General features: G+C 50.1%; 1 protein-coding gene across 2 annotated transcripts in view; it reads left to right on the top strand.

The window, feature by feature from the left end:
* Anxa6 (annexin A6) overlaps positions 1-20,599 on the top strand; it is a 53,115-nt gene extending 32,516 nt beyond the window's left edge. Inside the window, exons 13-26 of one of the 2 annotated variants that reach the window (XM_075992564.1) lie at positions 252-310; positions 1,475-1,553; positions 3,513-3,594; positions 4,797-4,891; positions 5,176-5,289; positions 5,382-5,472; positions 6,840-6,919; positions 7,412-7,465; positions 11,726-11,743; positions 12,573-12,666; positions 13,613-13,708; positions 15,609-15,667; positions 17,378-17,500; positions 19,627-20,599. In XM_075992564.1, coding sequence (XP_075848679.1) covers positions 252-310; positions 1,475-1,553; positions 3,513-3,594; positions 4,797-4,891; positions 5,176-5,289; positions 5,382-5,472; positions 6,840-6,919; positions 7,412-7,465; positions 11,726-11,743; positions 12,573-12,666; positions 13,613-13,708; positions 15,609-15,667; positions 17,378-17,500; positions 19,627-19,686 — 1,104 coding nt within the window. In that variant the 3' untranslated portion in view covers positions 19,687-20,599. The remainder of the gene's footprint in view (positions 1-251; positions 311-1,474; positions 1,554-3,512; positions 3,595-4,796; positions 4,892-5,175; positions 5,290-5,381; positions 5,473-6,839; positions 6,920-7,411; positions 7,466-11,725; positions 11,744-12,572; positions 12,667-13,612; positions 13,709-15,608; positions 15,668-17,377; positions 17,501-19,626) is intronic. The other variant, XM_075992565.1, reaches the window with a different exon arrangement.
* Positions 20,600-21,552: the final 953 nt, after the last annotated feature.

Below are 21,552 nucleotides of genomic sequence, written 5' to 3' on the forward strand. Positions count from 1 at the left end.
GGATGGCTATTCCTGGAAGTATTTATGCCTCAGGAAATGTGACAGACGACCTACTCTAGAGACTTGTTCCTTCCCGTCTTTCCCAGGGCGCTGATCGCTGGATAGTGACCCACACTGTACTGTTTGGTGGCCTCAGCCACTGCAGGCAGGAGGAGAGGCAGGGCTGGTGTGAGTGAGTGCTCTGTCCACCCCCACTTGTGCCAGAAGAGCCGGGGCTGTGTCTGAGGTCATCTTTCCTCTTCTCTCCCCAGAATGATACCTCGGGTGAATACAAGAAGGCTCTGTTGAAGCTGTGTGGAGGAGACGATGAGTAAGGGGGTTCAGGGCCTCAGGGTGGAAGGGTGGCCTGACTCTTCTGGTGACAGTCCCCAGTAGATGGGAGATTACATGACTCTGGGTCTCTTCTGAGGCTGGAATGCCAGACGAGGGGAAAGTGGCCTTTGGCATTCCAGTCTCTGCTGTCATGGTGTGTGTGTGTGTGTGTGTGTGTGTGTGTGTGTGTGTGTGTGTGTGTGTGTGTGCTGAACAGGTGTAGTCTACTATATGTAGAACTCTCTGTTGTGTGAACTTAGAAGTCAGTCTGCTGTCTGGACCAGGAATTAGAACTCAGAAGACATAAGCTGGGCATGGTGGCACACACCAGAGGCAGGCAGATCTCTGTGAGTCCAGCCTGGTCTACATAGCAAATCCCTGGCCAAACAGAACTGCATAGTGAGACCTTGACTCAAAAGAGCTGGAGAAGAAGGTCTGAGGAATCACCTCTAAGAAGGCCTGGTGATGAGGATTGACTTGGCTTCTTCCTGTGACCACCAATGCTTTCTGTGGAGAGCTGGGGAAAGAGATGAGGCAGCAGACGGGCTACAGGAGCCCTTCCTGGACTATTAAACTAGGTGACTATGTCAGGACATGACCTATTTATACACAGGAAATTGTGGGTGCTGTGACTTCCTTCTCCAGGGTTCAATGGCAAGTTAAAGAAGGGATATGAGAGCTTCCCATTGACTATGCTTGGGCCACAGAGGCCACAAATCCCATGCCACACACACTGGCCCCTCACATGTCCAGGTGCCTTGAAAAAAGAGATATGGGAATGATTCAACCATACCCCGCCCTTGGCTTATTTGAGAGCGGATTTGAGACAGGAGGCACCCGTGCTATAAGGAAGAAGGAAGAGATTGAGGGACTGTCCTGCTTGGGCCTGGGACCAACAAGGCTGCTGGGGAAAGCCCCACTGCATAGGAGCTCAAGGGAGGACAGAAGAATCTCTGGACTAGAGGGTTTTCTGATGAACTCAGGCTGGAGAAGTAAAGCCAGATAGGTCTGTGTTGTGTTAGGGGTGTGTGTGTGTGTGTGTGTGTGTGTGTGTGTGTGTTGATTGTATGTGAGTATTGGGCATAAGAGTGTGCTGGACATGTGGGGTGTTGCCCATGATGACATTCCCTCCCATCCTCTCCCCGAACCCCCTCCATTCCAGTGCGGCTGGCCAGTTCTTCCCGGAGGCAGCACAGGTGGCCTATCAGATGTGGGAACTTAGTGCAGTGTCCCGAGTCGAGGTCAGACCCTCCCCATTCCCTGCTTGACCTCTTTGATCACTGCCTTCCACACTTCTGCTTGCGCCTTTCCCGCTGAGCTGGTTGACCCCCAGCTGCCCCCTGGTGGCCAACCTGCGCTGAGACGTCTTCCACCTGAAGCTTCCAGATTCCTGCCTTGGTTCTAACAGTCTTGGGAAGTGTTTGTTCTGCCTGCTCTTTACTAACAGGGCTTCCTCCAGTGAGACTGGGCTGGTTCCGTGGGGGCCTCTGCATCCTGGGCCTGGCAGCTGGGCTTCGCATACTGAGCTGCCCTCGGTAGAGCAGAGGGTACCCCTAGGATTCAGGGGTGTACTCCTGAGCACCCTCATACGGGCGGAGGCAAAGGACAGGATGAAAGGCTTCACAGAGGCTCCTGGAAAACCAGTCTAGACACTGTTGGGTCCTCACCCTCCTCATGGCCTCTATGCCTGAACCTTTCAAGAAAGGGGGTTACACGTGGCGGTCCTGGTGGTCCAAAGGCTCTTGAAGTCTGATGCTCTACTCTTCCTTAAATTTGAAGGCAAACACTAGCACTGCAGGAGACGTCAGGTTATATATATGCTTCCCACGGCATTAAGTAACAACCACCCTCACAAAGAGCTGCCCCTTTTCAGTTCCACCAGCCTTTCTGATAAGTAAAAATCAGCTTGGTGCTGTCCGAGGTGGCTGCCCTTAGACACAGAGGCCTTAAGTTCAGTGCTTTTGGCAAGACCTGATGCTGCAACTGTGTTGTACAAGCCGGCTGCCCTTTTACATAGAGAGCCAAGGGAGCTGGACTAAAGTTCTGTGGTCTTGGCAAGCAATACTGTCTTAAATTTGGTGACCTTTAACCTGAGTGGGGCCAGGCACTACATTTTTTTGTTGTGGGTGATCACCTGTTAATGACATAGGATACATTCTTTCTAGATTGCGATAGTACATAAAGTATAAAGTTATTTTTATCTCAAAGCTGGGGATATAGCTCAGTAGTAGAGTGTTTGCCTAGCAAGCAGGAGGCTTTCAGCTTAATTGCCATCATGGAAGAATATCTTTTCACCGATTTATTAATGTGTTAAGTGTTTTTTTAAATGTCCGTTATGTGGCAGGCACTTGTTAGCACAAAGGATATAAAAAAGTATTTATAAAAGTTTAAGCATGGTGGTTCATGCCTTTAAACCTGGGGCTCAGAAGGCAGAGACAGATCTCTATAAGTTCAAGACCAGCCTGATCTAACTAAGTGTACTTCAAGATAGATCTGTCGGGGCTGAGATGTTGCTTAGTATGTTAAGCACCCCTTCCTCAAATTATTCTAAATAAAACTGTTTAAGCAAAGATCAGGTGTGATGATGCCCACTTTATTACCAACATCCAGGGAGTCAGAGGCAAGCAGATCTCTGAGTTTGAGACCATGCTGGTCTCTTTAGGGAGTTCCAGACCAGGCAGAGCTACTACATAGTGAAACCCTGTCTCTATACAAAATAAAACAACAGTAAAACCCAAAAACCACTGAAGCAAAATTTAAAAAAAAAGAAATTAAGAAATAGCAAATACAGGAAGCAGCATGAACGTCATTGGGTAATGACTAAATTTTGGAAACTATTCTGCTTCTGAGTTCTTTGGCCTCCTTACGGAGGAGCCATGTCTACATCAGCATCAGGGCACCGGGGCAGGGTGGGTGGGATGCTGAGGGGCCCCAGTGGAATGGTCAGTCTCTGGAGCTGAGACTGAGCCAAGTCCGATTGCAGGAGCTACCCCCTTTCCTGTCCAGCACTCACCTGTTTCCGGGCCTGAGACTCTCTGCTCTCTCAGCCCTTAGTGGGCTTTGTCTGCTGTGCCTTCTTCCCCAAGCTGCTTGGCTTGGGACTCAGCCTGGAAAGCCCCTGCCACTCTGCATGCCCCTCTCTAGATCTGACTCCCCAGGGGCCTCCAGACACCTGCTGAGCCTCATTCTCCTTCTTACAGCTGAGGGGAACTGTGTTTGCAGCCAATGACTTCAACCCTGATGCTGATGCCAAGGCCCTGCGGAAAGCCATGAAGGGAATTGGTAAGGATGACGAGGACCAGAGAAGGCCCATAGGCAGCAGCCTGGAAGGTTTGGCAGCAAGGGGCTAGGCAAAGGGAGGGATGAAGCCTAGGGATGAAGCCTAGCTAGGCTCTGCAGGATGAGGAGGGGTGTGTAGGAGCTTCCTCCACCTCAGGTAGGAGGGAAGGATAGGAGAGGCTTTGGAATGAATTTGACCCGAGTATTTTGTGGACACCTAAGTGTCTCTCCTCCAGTTTCTGAGCAGGAGCCTGGTGTGGAAGAAAGTATTGGCCATGAAACTTTAGGTGTTGACTCGGTGTGACTCTGGATAAGTCCTTAAACAGCTCTGGGTCTCACTTTCCCAGTGTGTAAAATGAAGTCCATTGACCTGAGAACTCAAAGTACCACAACTGTTGGCTCCTCCAGGCTGCGTTTGCTGACAGTGGGGGAAGAAAGCCACTGTACAAGTGGATGGTCAGCTGCCTGCACCCAGCTGGGCCTGGAAAGCCCTTGCTGGGAAAGGGAATGGGGGGGTTGGTTTCTAGTGTCTTACCTCCTTCCATATACCCAGCAGCTACTCCCAAGGGGTCCTGCACCTCCTGGGTCTCAGTGAATTCTTCTCAGGAAGAGTAATGCCTACGTAGCGTCTCTATGACTGTGAGACTGTGGGGGCAAATGCTCTGAAAATTAGATCCCTGTGTCAGACCTGAGGTTGGTGGCACTCACCTGACAGGCAGGAGGTAGTGCCGCAATGCCTTCAGCCAACCTGCTGTACGTAGAGGGTCCTGGGATCCACCGTCAAACACAGTCACTAACTGCCGAGATCACAGGGTTAGGAGGATCTCTTGGTCCTGTTCATGTTAGAGGTGTGGAAACTGAGTCCCAGAAAGAGAAAAGGACCTCCCCAAGGTCGGCAGCCATTGCCAGAGCCAAGATTAGAACTCAGAGGCTCTGACACCCAACGCATCACTGTCACCCCACCTGCCAACCAGAGGCTCATCAGCCAGTGCCTCCCACCTTCCTGGATGTCGTTTTATCTCATCCAGTGGCATGACAGGAGAAAGCAAGGAGCCTGGGGCAGGGATCCCAGAAGGGCCAGGAGCACATGGCCACCAACCCAGGCCTTTACCCTGACAGAGACTGGTGGGAACTCTCATTGGGGGGATGTTGGGAAAGCTGAGCCACAGAGCCTCCTCTGAGGCATGTGGGCTTTGGTGATCCAGGAACTGATGAAGCCACCATCATCGACATCATCACACACCGTAGCAATGCCCAGCGGCAGCAGATCCGACAGACCTTCAAATCTCACTTTGGCCGGGTAAGGGTCCTTCCTCCCTAGTCTGGGCCTCAGATCTTTACACCTCCCTAGTGAAATTCAGCCTGTCAGTGCCAGCTCTGTGTAATTAGACTCCAGGGGGGTTCATGGTAATGAGACCTCCACCTGGTCTCGGAATGTTCTAGTCTCCGGTCACTCTGTTTCCCTAGTTCCTTGTGATCAGCGAGCGATGTGTGTATGGGATGGCTTAGTGGGGGCACAATCAAAGATGGGGGCGATTTCTATGTGGATCGGAGACTGGTGTGACCTTGGCTTTGTCCTTGCAGGATTTAATGGCTGACCTGAAGTCTGAGATCTCGGGAGACCTGGCAAGGCTGATCCTGGGTCTCATGATGCCCCCAGCCCATTATGATGCTAAGCAGCTGAAGAAAGCTATGGAGGTACAGTGCACACACTAGAGGATGGGATGGGGTGGGTACTGGTACTCAGGGTCAGCACCGCAATGGACATGTCCTTTGCGTGGAATTTCCAGGGAGCTGGCACAGATGAAAAGACTCTTATTGAAATCCTGGCTACTCGGACCAATGCTGAAATCCGGGCCATCAACGAGGCCTACAAGGAGGGTAAGTGTGAGAGGATGGGGCCCAGTGCTGCTGGGAAACAGGGAGTCCCCAGCTGACAGTATTAGCGCACAGCTCTGACTTACCACCTCCGTGACTCTGTGTGTGTGTGCATGCAGGGATACGTGTATTGATGGAGACCAGGTTTCGGTCTCAGGCGTGTCTTCAGGTACCATCCACCTTATTTTATTTTTTATAAGTTGTGTGTGCATGCGCAGGTCAAAGGTCAACTCTGAAGTCCATTCTCTCCTACTGTGTGGGTTCCAAGAATTGAACTCAGGCTTGATTGGTCATCAGGCTTGGCAGCAAGCACCCTTTCCTGTTGACCTTGCTTTTTGAGACAGGGTCTTTTACTGGCCTAGGGCTGGCCAGTTTGGCAAGGCTGATGGCTAAGGAAGCCCAGCTTCCATTCTTCCCATCCCTGGCTGGAGGATGCCTGTTTTGTTTGGTTTTGGGAACGTGGGTCTGAGGCTCCAGCTCGGGTCCTCATGCTCATGTGACACGCCCTTTACTGACTGTGCTGTCTCCGCAGCCCTTCTATGGGACTTCAACAAACCTCTTAGTGTACCTAGCTCCCCATTTGGGAAAGTCAGCTGCCCCAAGAGAGTCCTGGTTGTAGAAGACAATTTAGATAGAATTTGGGGAGCAGAGAGAGCATTTAGCCTGCTAATGAGAGGGAGGGCAGCTTCATGGGAATGGGGCCTGAGTAGTTACACAAAGACCCACCCTCAGAACGGTCTCCCCTGCCTTGTTATACCCTACGCCACACTGTGATACTATTGCAATTGAAGGAGTTCCCACGACACTACATTGTCTTGAAAGTGTTAAGCTTTAGTCAAGTGGCCCTATATTTTCATTCTGAAACACTATGACTTCTGTTCTAGGAACAACTTTCCTCTTGCAGAGCTTTGAGACCACAGTCGTTTTAAGTGGGGGAGGAGAGGCGCTAAGGTCCCAGATAAAATTTGGGGTTCAGTGAGTGCTGTGTAAGAGGGATGGTAAAGAGTGAGGGAAGGTGGGGAGGTTCCACTGGAAGGTGTCGAGGGTGTGTGTGTGTGGGGGGGGTTATAGCTCTAGAGCCCTGCCTAGCATGCACAAGGTCCTGGGATCACTTCCTAACAATACAGCCAAATGAATGGCCAGCGAATGGGAGAGAAGATAATGGGAGCGTTTGGGAGCTGATGCAGGTGTGTGGAGGGGCAGGTCTCAGTACCAGCTGCCCTCCCATCAGCAGGAAGATAGCTGGATGCCCTCAAGGTCTGACTCTGTTCAGTCCCACCTCTCCTGCTGACACAGCCCTAGCTCAGGTGTGACTCTCACTCTCCAGGCCTCCTGGCTGGCAGCTGCTCACACCTTTCTTCCCATCTCAGATTATCACAAGTCCCTGGAGGATGCCCTGAGCTCAGACACATCTGGCCACTTCAGGAGGATCCTCATTTCTCTGGCCACGGTGAGTGGAGTTATGGCTCTGAGGCTCATTCATCCATGGACTAGAAGAGAGAATGCCCCCACCCCCCACCCCCTTGCCTCCTCCTGGGGTTCCACCTCAAAATCTCTATTGTTCCCCTTTTCTGTTGTTGGTTTTGTTTTGTTTTGTTTTGTGACAGGATTTCTCTGTGTAACCCTGGCTGGCCTCAAAATCACAGAGATGCACCTGCCTCTGCCTCCCAAGTGATGGGATTAAAGCCGTGCTCCACCACCGCCCTGTGAGAATCCATTTTTGATGGCTGGTGTTGTGACTTTTTTGGTCTCTTTCATATAGACCAGAACCACATGGGTGGCTCTGTCCTGTAACCCGGGGGCCACGTGGCCTACCCTGGAATTGTTTCATGTTGTAAAAGATGAAAAGGGGTTCAGAGAGGTGACTGAGCAAGACCTATGGGTGACTGTAGGGTGCCTGTGGGGGATGTTTAGGCCTGACTTCTCGATGGTCCTGTGACAGGGAAATCGCGAGGAAGGAGGAGAAAACCGAGACCAAGCCCGGGAAGATGCTCAGGTGAGATTCCCGCCCATCTCTACTGGACAGCTGGCGGGTCCCTGCCAGGAATGACTCTCAGGTGGGGCAAGCTCCTGGCTGGGACATGGCTGGTTTGACTGACATGTTTAGGTCTACTCTACAAAGAGGATTTATAGCATAGGGTGGGAGGGTGGAGCTTGCTTGCTGGAGGGTGGGAGGGTGGAGCTTGCCTCCCTGGCCTTTCCCATGTGGACTCTGGGACCTTCAGCACTATATGGCAATCATAGATCACCCGGGTCAAACCTCTAAGCCTGCAGTGGGAAATGGAAGTCCAAGAGGATGACTGGTTTCTCAAATCACACAGCAAATCTGGCGCAAGGAGAGCTGACCCAGAGAGAATGGGTTTGGAATCTTGCTGGGAAAAAGGCCTGAGAACCAAATGTCTGGATTTCCTGTCTGAAAAATGAGGCAAAAATCAAAGGGGTGACTTGGCAAAGTTTAGCAAACTCCTAAAGGCTGGTGCCGCTGTCCCTCACTGATGATGTATCCCAGGTACCCTGTGTCCAGTGATGGCCTAGATACCACCAAATAGTGGCAGGGGAGGGGTCACCAGAGCTCCTGGCCTCTCTGCTTCTTAGGCTTCTCTAAAGCTGCACTTAGAGGCTGGGCAGCCCCAAGTCATTTTCTTGAGCCCCCACTGAGGTCCTCACTGTTCTCCCCGTGGACCTGAGTCAGGTCTCTGTCTGTTCTGACTGCCCCATCCCCACCTGCTGCAAGAGCTGCCCCATGCTGGAGATGGGCACAGATGCCACCAATGGTAACACTAGCATCCAGGGATTGCAGTTGGTCCCTAGAAAGAGCATTGACCAACCCAGAGTCCCAGCTGAGCCCCAGCTTCACCAGCAAACAGGAGCTGAGACACCAGTGTCAACTCAGCAATCCCTAGGGTAGCCTGACAAAACTGAAATTGCAAAATTAGGCACACCCCAGCAGTGGGAGGAACTGAGGCTGGAAGAGCAGGAGCCTAGCCTCAGCTCCAGGAGGCCCTGTCTCCAAAAGAACAACACAAAACCCCAACAACCCCCAAGCCCTTGTTACAGAGTTTAGAAGGGGCGCCCTGTGTTGAGCAGGCATTAATGCTCCTCTGTGTACCATCTTGTTTTTCCTGCGGAGAAAAGAAGCCATAACAGGCCCACAATTTCTGAGTGGCTTCAGTTTGATTGACACTCAGGTCCACCCAACTCCAATCTGGCTTATACAATACCCTCTAGGACCCAGCACCATAATCTCCCATACAGCTCCTTGCTCAAGAAACCATGGCCTAGTTGCCCAGTCCTGTTCTGGAATTACAGTGTCAGAAGCTCCAGGATCCCAGTCAAAAGATGTTTTCAATTATATACAAGTACATTCATAGGCGCTAACCATGGGTAACCCCACCATCGTTTACTGAGCCCACATTTCACACACACACACACACACACCCAGCAGGTATTTATTTAGTATTTGTGAGCATCCTCATGGTGTAGCGGGGGGGGGGGGGGGGCTTTTGATCTTAGATTTCACCAACATCCGTTCTCTAGGGAATGCGGCTGCCTGGTACCTGGTCTGCCTTGGGTCCTGGTGGGGCAGTGGTGGTCCTGGCCCAGCAACTGCTTTGCAAGAGAAGGAGAGAGAGAGAACCAAGGTAGAGGCAGTGGAGGGATCCTTTGAACCAGAGCCCTGCATTGACAGAGGCTCAGCAGCTTCTCCGTGAATAAGGCGCAGATCCTGATACAGCGTCAGCTCAGTTTCTAACAACTAGCAAAGTTTTATCTCTTTCATAAAACTTTAGAAAATAGAGCTAAAGGAAAAAACCTACCCCCCCCATAGTCATCACTTAATATAGTTATTCAAATCGGGCTTTCTTTTTGTATATATAAATAGTTTCCTGCTTATAGCAGTTAAAATAAGATGGGCAGAATAAACCTCTCCTGTAAGTCCAGCAGAGGCTCCCTGCAAGTTCAAGCCCAACCTGTTTTGCATAGTGAGTTTCAGGACTCTATCAAAAGCACTATTGAAAGAAAGAAGCGGGAGGGAAGTGGCCTATAGCGGCGTTCAAAGGCAGTTCTCTCCTCCCACTTTACAAAGGCAGTTCTCTCCTCCCACTTTACAAAGGCAGGGTCTCTCCTGTTCCACTGCTACTGGCCTTGCAAGCTTTCTCCAGCTCTCACTGGAGTGTTGGGACTACAGATATGCACACACACACACACACACACACACACACACACACACACACCCCTGTGAGCTCCGGGAATCAAACTCAGCAGGTGCTCCTGGCAAGTGCTTTGACTGAGTCCTCCCTGGCTCAGTTAGTCATTCTTCCGTGGCATCCAATGCACTCACACTGCACAGCCATCGCTGCTACCCCACCCCCAACTGCTCTTCTTTTAACAAAACTGAAACTCTGAGCCCATGAGCTAGTGGTTCCTCGTTTCCTCTCCCTCTACCCCAGAACAGCCTACCTTCTGTCTCTGGATTTGACCCCTCTGCAAACATCACCTTAGGGACTTGTGTGCTCGTAGCTGGCTTACTTCACTCCGCACAATGCCCCCCATGACTCAACGAGGTGATTGAAAGTATTGAAAGCCCCGAGTAGCCCATAAGCCTTAAACGAGGGTCATCATTGTTTGACATTTAAAGCAAAATGAAATTAAGTATTTCTGCAATGGGGAATATGATCGTAAAATTCCAGGGTGGGTAAAGGAGCTGCCTGACTCTGGCCTCATGCGGTAGACACTTGAGAGCCACATCGTCCATGTAGTTACCTCCTGGTGACTATGAGTATCGTTTTCATCTAGATAAAAGAAGCACCAGTATATACAATACATATGGACTTATGCAAATCATATAGAGAAGTCTTGTTTTCACGATGCTGTGGTTCAAACCCAGGGTCTTAGAGCTTCTCCACTATCTCAGTCATAATTTTTTCTTTTTAATGTGTATATGTGTTTCCTTGAGTACATAAGTGCAGTGCCTGCAGAGGCCAGAAGAGGGCAGCTTCTCCCCTGGAGCTGAGGTTATGGGCATTTGTAAGCCACCTGGCGTGGGTGCTGAACACCAAACTCAAGTCCTCTGATAGAGCAGTACCTGCTCTTATCCACAGAACTTTCTTTCCAACCCCCTTAGTCTTTTTTAAAGCTCCGTGAGACCTTGAACATGGTGGCATCTTCTGTAATCCCATAACTCAGAAGGCGGAAGCAGGATTCATTTAAGGCCTACCTGGGCTGCTATAGAGTGAGACATTGTCTTCAAAGAGAAGGAAAGAAGCCAGGTGTGGTGGTGCACACCTGTAATCCCAGCACTCAGAAGCAGAGACAGGCAAATCTCTGTGAGTTCCGGTCCAGCCTGGCCTACGTAGTGGGTTCCTGGCCAGTCAGGGCTACATAGTTGAAACCTTGTCTCAAAACTAAATAAAGACTAGAATCTTGGTCTGTGCAGGAGAATACGATGGTTGGCAGGATGCTGGGGAAAGGACTAAGGTGACAGTTGAGGCGCATGGAGACTAGCTGGATTTATTCCCAGACATTCTGGGTTAGAGCATCTTGGCTCACAAAAGTCCTGGCCACAATGTCTGCTCCACAAGCTGTTCTTAAAGAGAATGCTCGTAGTGCCCACCTATGCTGCGTGCCCGTGACTCCCAGACCTCAGCTGTCCTGCCTTTCTGTCTGTGACCTGGGGAGCTAAGGTGACAGAGCCAGACACTGATTCACTTCCCAGAATCTGTGCCTGTCCAGTCCCCTGCCCAGTGGCTCTGTAGGCTAGTGACGTGGGCTTTCCTTCCTCTAGATGTCAGACAAGCTGGGGCCTGCAGGCTATTCTCGGGTACTGGGTATAAAGGGTGTCATTCTCCTTCTGGGGAGCTACACTTTAACTATTCTCAATGGGTGGTGGTGGCGGCGCACACCTTTAATCCCAGCACCTGGGAGACGGGGCAGGCAGATCTGTGAGTCTGAGCACAGCCTGGTCTACTGAGTGAGTTCCAGGACAGCCAGGGTTACACAGAAAAACCAAACACAACACACACACACAAAAACCAAAACCAAACAAACAAATTCCCAGGCCTGTCTTCTGCTCTGAGTTCTAGCCCAGAGGATAGAGGAAGGCGATATCCCTCCCAGTCCTTCACTGTGACCCTGGGGTCTCTCGGGACCTCTGCCACTCTGAGCTAGGCCTTGGGGCTCCAGGGTCCTCTGGCCAGTCACCCCGGCCTCTGACTCTTGCCTCCCCTCTCTCCCTCCTCTCTCTCCTCCCCACTCTCAGGTTGCTGCTGAGATCTTGGTGAGTGTTCTGTTCTTCACGGGGATGTGCCAGCTTCTGAGTCAGCCCTGCTGTGCTGGTGCTGGGCTGAGTGGGGCAGGACTGGGCAATGTCTGGGACCCTCCCTCATGGCTTCTCTCTCTCCCCTTCTGGGCCTTTTAAGGACCCTGGTAGTTTAAAAAGGGCCAGGTGTGATGGTGCATGATCATAATCCCAGCACTTGGCAAGTGGAAGTAGGAGGATCAGGAGTTCAAGGCCATCCTCAGCTTCCTAGAGAGTTTGAGGCCAGCCTGGGCTACACGAGACCCTGTCTCAAAAAAATGGGAGTTGTTGCAAAGCTAGTGTTCCCCAAGCTTTGGCCATTCATCCATGCCTCTCAGGCCCGCTCTGTGCTGTATAATCACCAGCAATGATTGCCGCCTGTAAACTGGCTCATCTTCATTTTAAAAGTGAGTTTTTAAAAGAGAATGCAAATAGGGTCATAGCTGGCTAGGGCATCTTTGTGGAAACTTCTGTGGTAGAATACAAATTTGTTTGCCCTTGACCCCAACTGGGGGAAACTGGCTAGGACATGTTTTGCTTGCTCACACACGTGTCCATGCTCCACAGAGGGATTGTCTGGTGACTGGGTAGGAGGACCAAGTCCCTGTACCCACCTCCAGCCCCATTTTGGGTCCTGAGGACTTCAAAGAGGGATGGGATGACCATTATGCTTGAGTTGAGGAGAGAGGGGACCAACCTCAATCTCCTCCCCCGCCCCCTCCTGCTCTGAGCCTCAGCAGAGACAGTCGGTACTAACCATGGCTTCTCATGTCTCCCCCTCAATCCTTGCCCTAACTGGGCTCTGCAGGAAATAGCAGACACTCCCAGCGGAGACAAAACATCCTTGGAGACTCGCTTCATGACAGTCCTGTGCACCCGTAGCTATCCCCACCTCCGCAGAGGTGAGCCTGCAGGAACCCCACCCCTTCCAGTGTGGTAGTGGGAGCCCCAAATCTGACCTGAACCTCCCAGCCCTCTGTGAAGAGCAGAGCAGCTCAGTGCCTAATTCTTTCTTCTCACTCCAGTGGTAGAATGGTAGGGGACTCCAGAGCCCTAGCCTGTCCTCAGCCAACTCCCTTCCCCGCCTTACCAAAGCAGGTAGAATACCTAGGATAAGGAAAGACCAGCCAGTTTCACCTCAGAAACGTGCAGTATTAAGGATGCTGAGGTGTGCTGTCGTGGTCCATTGGTGATGCCAGGGACAAAGCAGACGGGTGAGGGTGGCACAGAACAGAACCACAGCTGTGTGCAGTGGCAATCCCGAAGTCCCCTGTCACGGAGACTTTTGCTGTCTCGCACGTATCTGCTCAGTATCTTTCAGTACTCATTTACTTGTGGCTTGATGACCGGTTGCCTTGACTCCAGTCCCCCACTTACTAGCTATGTGGCTGAGCAGATGACTGGGTCTCTGTGCCTTAATCCCCTTATCTAAGAATTGGGGTTTTAGTTGTACCTCCCACGGTTGCTAGGATACCAAACCTACAAGAAACATAAAGTAGTCAGCCTATGCAGGGCACACAGAGCCTCCTGTCATTTTGATTATTATATAGTAAGCGCCATCCCATCCTGTCAAGGAATAAGAGGGAACCCAGAGAGGAAGGCCACCTGGGGTGGTCCGGGCATAGTTCCTTTTACACATCAGGCTGGGATAACAGAACTAACTCCCAAGACCTGGGACTATTGGCCAGACCTGGAGGCGCTGATATAGCCTAGTTGGCTCCAAGCTTTAGGACAGCCCTGAGACCAGAACCTACCTGTCACCCCAGTCTTACCCAATGAACAATGTATGAGATAGGTCAGGTGACTCCCCCAGCTGGCGTTCACCTCCCCCTCTTTCCTCTTGGCCAGTCTTCCAGGAGTTCATCAAGATGACCAACTATGACATAGAGCACGTCATCAAGAAGGAGATGTCTGGGGATGTCAAGGACGCATTTGTGGCCATCGGTAATTGGCAGGCACCAGGGGAAGGGGCTGGGGCATTCCTGGGAAGGTAGGCAGGTTCCCAAGAGGAATGTAGCTTTAGCATCATCCTGTGCTGATGTTACCTGGGACTCAACACTGTCTCAGATCTCCTCCCTGCCAAGGTATGATTGTGGGGGGCAGCCTGAGGACATCTTCAAGGCTTTGGGGACAGGGTGAGAAAAGGGGCTTTCCATGGAAAGGACCAGGAGAGCAGAGAAGGGTAGTGCTCTGCAGGATTGAAGTGTGTGTGTTTGTGTGTGTGTGTGTGTGTGTGTGTGTGGTGTGTGGTGTATATATTTATATCAATGTGTATATATATATATATATATATATATATATATAGAGAGAGAGAGAGAGAGAGAGAGAGAGAGAGAGAGAGAGAGATACCACTCACAAGACACCATATATACGTCCATGAGATTCACAGGATATAAATGCATAGCTTGTAAATGCATTCATTCTCAGGGTCCACAGTGCATGTATGCACTGGGCACATGTTAAATGTGTTCTCTCATACCACATTCTGCCACTGAGCTACCTCCTTTCTCTGGGATTTTTAGTTTTTTGGTACATGTTATTATTTATTTTGTGTGTGTACACATAAATACATGTATACAGGTATGTGCATACCATAGCATGCATGTGGAGGTCAGAGGAAAACTTTAGGGATTTGGTTCTCTCTACTATGTGGGTCCTGGGGATTGAACTCAGGTCCTTAGGCTTGGCTTCAAGTACATTAGCCTGCTGAGCCAGCTCACAGCCCAAAGATCTTGACTTGGAAAAGGTCTCTTTCGCTTTCGGATCTCATTTCTTGCTGTGTGACCATGTGTGCATACAAAGCTAAGCATGATATTGCTTCCCATGTATTCCTTATTGTACCAGCAGGTGGCGATAGAAGGCTTTCAGATTCCGTCAACTACAAAATGCATCTTGAATTTCAGGAATTCTGAAATGTGGAGGAGAAGTATTCTAGATTAGATAAATGGAGGTGTTGCTTACAATGGCTCTTTATCACCGAGAGTGACACCAGACAGGCAGGACAGCACAGTGACTGGAAGCTGGGGAGCTAAGTAAGAACTGTCCCTTGATTGTTGTGTGTCCCCGGGCAGAACACAGGACCTGCCTCAGTTTCTGCGCTCTGTGACAGGATATGAAAACTGGTCTTTCTACCCAGTTCTCAAGTGGCATGGAAGTTGTTAACCCCAGACACACACCCCACCCCCGCTCAGAATGTCTCTAGGATCTAGAGTGGAGTCCAGAACTCATGTGTTTGGGGGTTTTGGTTTTGGTTTTGTTTTAGGTAATTTTTTGTGATGTGTGTGTGTGTGTGTGTGTGTGTGTGTGTGTGTGTGTGTGTGTACCACATAGTGTGATAACTTGTGAAATCCAGAAGTTGTCATAGCTCCTGGGACTGAAGTTAATAGGCAGTTGTAAGTGACCCAAAGGACATAACAGGAACAAAACTTGAGTCCTTTGGAAGAGTAAAAAGTGCCCTTATCCACTAAGCTCTCTCTCCAGACCCGGAAATTCAGTTTTTAACCATCTTTTCACGTGTTTTTAATGTACTTAAAATTGGTGGCCCTGCATTCAGTATCCTTGAGAGCTTAAATTCCATTTACATATTCTGCTAACCTCAGTCAGCTTCAAGCATCTTCACTGTAGGAAACATGCAACACATGACAGAGTGAGAGATGAACATAGGGACAAAAAAAGGGAGAAGCCTTGTGGAGGGGATGTAAAACACCTTCGAGCGTGGGAGGTTAGCAATGATCTGCAGACCCAGAAGGTTGGTTGCAGTAGACAGAGGCAAGCCCTGCCCAGGGTCTGAGCAACACACAGCCTCTGACCAGACTCCCTGCTTCTCTCCTCTCTTCCCCTACAGTTCAGAGTGTCAAGAACAAGCCTCTCTTCTTTGCTGACAAACTGTACAAGTCCATGAAGGTATGGCATCTGACCTGTTTATGAGCACTGTCTTTCCCAAACCTACAGGCACAGATGTGCGCCATCCCCCAGATGAGGACTTCAGGCTGCTGTTTCCCTGCTTTGCTGTTTATCAACATCTACCTTTGGTCCAAAGATAGCCTTTCTTAGTCAAGGGTGATTTTTGTGCCCCTCCCCCAGGGATATTTGTGATATCCAGACAAATTTCTGGTTGCCAAATTTTAAAAGAGTTTTGCTGTTGGCATCTGGTGGGAGTGACCAGGGATGTTAATATACCCTGTTGTATACAAGATAGATCCCTAGATCAAAGAATGATTCATCCCAAATGCTTGAGAACTCACTACATGCCAAGGCTGGAGCCTTGTGTCCACCTCTAACCACAGTTGACACCATAGGAGTTCTATGGGCCCATGGTAACCCCCTTATTTCCTAGAAGAACAAAGAGCAGTACAGGGCAGTTAAAGTTGGCCCCATATCTGTATACCTGATGAATGGCAGAGCTGGAAGGAGAGGATATTCCAGGTCCTGTGCCAGTTTCTAAGACTTCTGTAACACATTTTCACAAACTGAATGAATGCAGTCTCTGATAGTTCTAAAATCAAGGTAACGGCAAGGTCAGTTCTTTCCTATCTTTTTTTTTTTAAAGATTTATTTATTTATTATGTATACAACATTCCTTCCCTGTATGCTTGCATGCCAGAAGAGGGCACCAGATCTCATTATAGATGGCTGTGAGCCACCATGTGGTTGCTGGGAATTGAACTCAGGACCTCTGTAAGAACAGTCAGTGCTCTTAACCTCTGAGCCATCTCTCCAGCCCAGTTCTTTCCTATCTTACCCTTCCCATTCTTCCCCTGCCTCCTGGGGGCTGCCAGAAACCCCTTGTGTGTCTTGGGTTTGGCTGCATCACTCCAGCCTCTGATTTCATCTTCATGTGTATGCCTGTGTCCCTTAGATGCCACCCAGAGAGTTTAGGGCCCTAATCCAACATGACATCATTTTAATCCATTACAATGGTATGGTAATTAATTTTCCATCTCCATGCTACAATATTTGGGAGGAAAATCAAATTAAAGGATAGGAAAAAAAAAGGATTTGGGCTCACAGTTTCCGAGGCTTCAATCCATAGTTTTCTAGTCCATTGCTTTTGAGCCTGTGGTGATGTAGAATGTGGTGTCAGGGAGGAGGACATGGCAGAGCAGAGCTTCTCACTTCCTGGTAGCCTGGAGCAGGAAGGTACTAGGGACAAAGAATATCCTCTGACACCCCAGGACTTACTTCACCCTCGCCACTTCCCAGCAACACCATCAGATTGTGTGTGCATCAATGCACTGACCTGTCGAGGAAGTCGGAAACCTTAAGACCCACTTCCCCAAATCTCTAGCTCTGAACACTGCACTGGCGACTAGGCCTGCAGTGCATGAATTTGGGGAAGGATACAGCCTCCGAACCACAACGACACAAAGACTCTGTTCCCAAGGTTACGCCCTGAGGCTCCAGCAGAATGTGGGCTTTAGCAGGGCCCGCTCAGCCCACACAGACCCTCCGCACCTCTGTCTGGCCAAGGGAGTTTAAGTTGTCTGTGGAAGATAGTGATGGAATAACCCCCCCTAGTTTGGGAGGGCAGAAGCAACAGGCAGGCAGACATCTGTTGACCTAGCTTTCCCTCTCCCTCATGCCCCGTGTATCTCTCCTTCTTGGCTCCCTCAGGGTGCTGGCACGGATGAGAAGACCCTCACCAGGGTGATGGTCTCCCGGAGTGAGATAGATCTGCTAAACATTCGGAGGGAATTCATTGAGAAATATGACAAGTCTCTACACCAGACCATTGAGGTAAGAGAAGGGCTGCTCAGTGGGTTCTTGGATTACCGTGTGATCCAGGGAACTGCTAAATGGAGACCTGCCTCATGTTTTCACTATGAAAATATTTCTTTTATTTTATGTGTGCGTGATTGCCTACATGCCTACAGACATGTCTGAGGCATGCCTGGTGCCCATAAAATTCAGAAGAAGGTGACAGGTTCCCTGCCACTGGAATTGCAAGAGAGTTGTGAGTTGCCATGGGTGCTGGGAACCAAACGTGGGTCCTGTGCAAGAGCAGCAAGTGTTTTTAACTACTGAACCATCTGTCCAGCCCCTGGGTTTTTGCTTCTTGTAGTTTTATTAAAGTATAGTTTACAGGCTGGTCAGGTGGTAACAGGTTACCAACGCTAACTGTGTTGCCAACCATACTAAAGTTTAGCTTATATACCACAAAATTGACCTTTTTTAAAGAATATAACTCAGCCGGGCTATGGTGGCGCACGCCTTTCGCCTTTAATCCCAGCACTTAGGAAGCACAGGCAGGAGGATCTCTGTGAGTTCAAGGCCAGCCTGGTGTACAGAGGGAGTTCCAGGATAGGCTCCAAAGCCACAGAGAAACACTGTCTCAAAAAACACTGAACCACTGAGCTTAAGAAATCTCTCATTGCCGGGCGGTGGTGGCGCACACCTTTAATCCCAGCATTTGGGAGGCAGAGGCAGGCGGATCTCTGTGAGTTCGAGACCAGCCTGGTCTACAAGAGCTAGTTCTAGGACAGGCTCCAAAACCACAGAGAAACCCTGTCTTGAAAAACCAAAAAAAAAAAAAAAAGAAAGAAAGAAAGAAATCTCTCATTAAGCCAGGCATGGTGGTACGTGCCTTAATCCCAGCACTCAGGATGCAAGGGAAGGCAGATCCCTGAGTCTGAGGCTAGCCTCAACTCACTCTGATCTACAAGAGTGACTTCCAGCCGGGAGGTGGTGGCGCACACCTTTAATCCCAGCACTCGGGAGGCAGAGGCAGGCGGATCTCTGTGAGTTCGAGGCCAGCCTGGTCTACAAGAGCTAGTTCCAGGACAGGAACCAAAAGCTACGGAGAAACCCTGTCTCGAAAAATCAAAAAAAATAAAATAAAAAAGAGTGACTTCCAGGATAGCCAGAGCAACATAGAGAAACCCTTTCTCAGAAAGCCAAAAACAAGAAAGGAAAAAAAAATTCTTATTTTGAGACAGGGACACTGTTGCCCAGGCTGGCCTTAAGGTCTCTCTGTAGCCCAAGCTGATGTTGAACCTGCCTTCCTCTTGCCTCCACCCCCTATTGGCTGGGCTTACAGGGGTGTGCCACCATACCTGGTTCCTATAGGACTAGGAATCAAATCCAGGACTTCATGCTTGGCAAACAAGAGGTCTAACTGAGCCACATCCCTAGGCTCTCTTTGAAGGCTCTTATTTGTTTATTTGATGTCGTGCTCTGAATTGAGGCTAGGGCTTCATGCATCCTAAGCACGCACACTACCAATGAGCTGTTTCCCAGCTCAGAATATAGCCAAGCATCCTGTAATCTCAAAGTAGTGATAGATCAAGATCATTCTTGACTCTGTAGTGATTTTGACACCAACCTGTGCTACGTGAGCCCTTGTCTCCAAAAACAAAAGCTTTATAAATAAGAGGAGCCCCTTCTCAATGAGGATCGGTGCCAGTGGGGAGAGACTGACTTCCTGACTACAGACAGACCTCTGTGGTGTATCAGAGTAAGCGGTGCTTACCAGCGTGTTGCTGGCCTGAGCCTTGGTGCAGTGTGGCTCGCTCTCAGATAATGGACATATAACAGTAGGCATCAAGAGCTGAGGAATTTGCCTGACTTTGTGAGTGACAAGATGGAGGCCTCGGGCTCTTCAGTGGGAAGCTGCAGGGCTGAATGGACAGGAGACCTGGGATGGCAGATGGGATCCAATCTGCTCTCCAAAGGAGAGGAAGTGCCGATGCTCTGTAGCTCTTCAGGGTCAGATTCTAAATGGCCAGTTCCTAGGGTACCGGGCCTGTGTCTGGAGAGGTCTCTCTGGCCTTGGCACAGCAACTGTGTTGGTGACAGATTCTAGGCTGATGGCTACTAGGAGGCTGGGGTATTTTCTTACAAATCTGCTTTCTCTGCCCTGCCAGGGTGACACCTCTGGAGACTTCCTGAAGGCTTTACTTGCTCTCTGTGGTGGGGAGGACTAGAGCTACCTGTCTTAGCGGCCCCTCTGCCAAGTAGCAGCACCAGCCACCGTGACCTGACCAAGCCATCGTTCCAGCTGCAGAGACTAAGGAAGGAGGGGTGAGGGGTGGAGCTGGACTACCATTCAGCTGGGGCTCTCTCTAGCCATGGAGGGTCCCTGGCGGTCCCTTCTGTTATCCCTCCTGCTCGTGGCTGGAGAATCACAGCCCTATATCACGCTCACCCCTGTTCCCCTCTACCTCCTCCTCAGCCCTCCCTAGCTTCTGTCCCTTGACATAATCCCTGCCCTGATTCAAGCTTTGTCACATCTCAAAACATACCAAGCCTCTGTCTATAAAATGAGTGATGTGTATACTTTGGGGGAGGGGGGCTATGGTGGCTGGTGCCGGGCAAGCATTCTGGGATAAAGGAGATAGATTAGTCTTCCCCCACTGCTAAAGCACTGAGTCAACTTCCATGCCCAGGTTTCACTTTGTGTCTATGACACCCTGGGCTTCAGACCTTGGGCCCATCCCTTCCCTTCTCTGGCCTCGGTTTTGTTATTTACAAAATGAGAGACCAAAATATCTTGGCTTCCCTTCTAACCCCGACCTTCTGGGCTGAGCCTGCAGCTTGAATCTTATTCTTTGTTTTACAAAGGGAAGAAACAAGGCGAAGGAAATCATTCACGTAAGCAAGTTCTGTGCAAGCGTGAGGACCTGAATTCACTCTCCAGAACCCATATAAAAAAGCTGGGTACCCGCAAAGCACAGTGGTGTGCGCCTTTAAAGCCAGCACTAAGGAGGCAGAGGCAGGTGGAGCTCTGTGGGTTCAAGGCCAGCCTGGTCTACACAACAAGGTCAGGCCAGCCAGGGATCTGCAGAAAGACCCTATGTGAAAACAAGTATATATAAACAACAACAAAAAAAAAAAACACCAGGCGCACTGTGTATTTATAACCCCAGTGCCGGAAGATGGAGACTGGAGGACCATGGACCTTCACCTCCTCCTGCTTCTTGGGAAGATACAGTGTGGGAGCCTGCTGTAAACCTGGCAAGTCCCAGCCTCCCTGGGCTTCTGGTCCCCATCCCGAATGCCCTCCCCTCACAACCAAGCCGTACTTCCTCTCTGACATCCTCAAGGACACATGCCATTAGTAGATCTTCTAGAGCTGCAGGCGGGCAGAGATAAGCCACGGGGCTCAGCAGCAGCTTCTCTGTCCATCTTCCCCGAGCCACCTTCTGTTCTGCACTTGGATCTGAGAGTTTTCAGGGACTGTGATGGGAAGCTGTCTATTTGGCTGGCCCATGGAGGTTATTGCACTCAGGGTGTTGATGGTAGAAGCTGTCCACATGGACAGTTGGGAGATTCTGAGTCTGCTCCTTTGTCATTCCCTTACTGGGTGACCTTGCAGCCATTATCCATTGACCTCACTGGGCCTCAGTTTTCCCATGTGTATAGTGAAGGGTTGGATACAGGAGTCTGAAACAACAACAACAAAAACCCACTTACTTGTCAGATCTCTTCCCTTCTTCCAACAGGCAGGAGTCCAGGTGCCCTGGAGGGTCAGCTAAGAGTGTTTTGAGGTATTTGCCAAATTTAACAATTAGCAAAATGGCTAATGGTTTTTGGAGTCAGACTTTTTATCAATGTTATGAACTGTAGCCTCTTTGAACCTCCGTTTGCTTGCCTGTCACATGGGCCCCCAGCTCTTCTCAGCCTTTGTGGGAAGCCAGTGAGACAGTCCCCGAAGCACTTCACCGAGCACCTACATGGCTTGAAGGCAGCGGTTGTCACCCTCTGCCTTGAGCCAGGCTCAGTGGCGGTAGCTAAGAGCTGATTCCATGATGTCTCTGAACTTGGACCTCAAGAAGTGGGGCAGCCTTGGA

Source organism: Microtus pennsylvanicus, chromosome 11, assembly GCF_037038515.1.
Source record: "Microtus pennsylvanicus isolate mMicPen1 chromosome 11, mMicPen1.hap1, whole genome shotgun sequence".
Lineage (NCBI taxonomy): Eukaryota > Metazoa > Chordata > Mammalia > Rodentia > Cricetidae > Microtus > Microtus pennsylvanicus.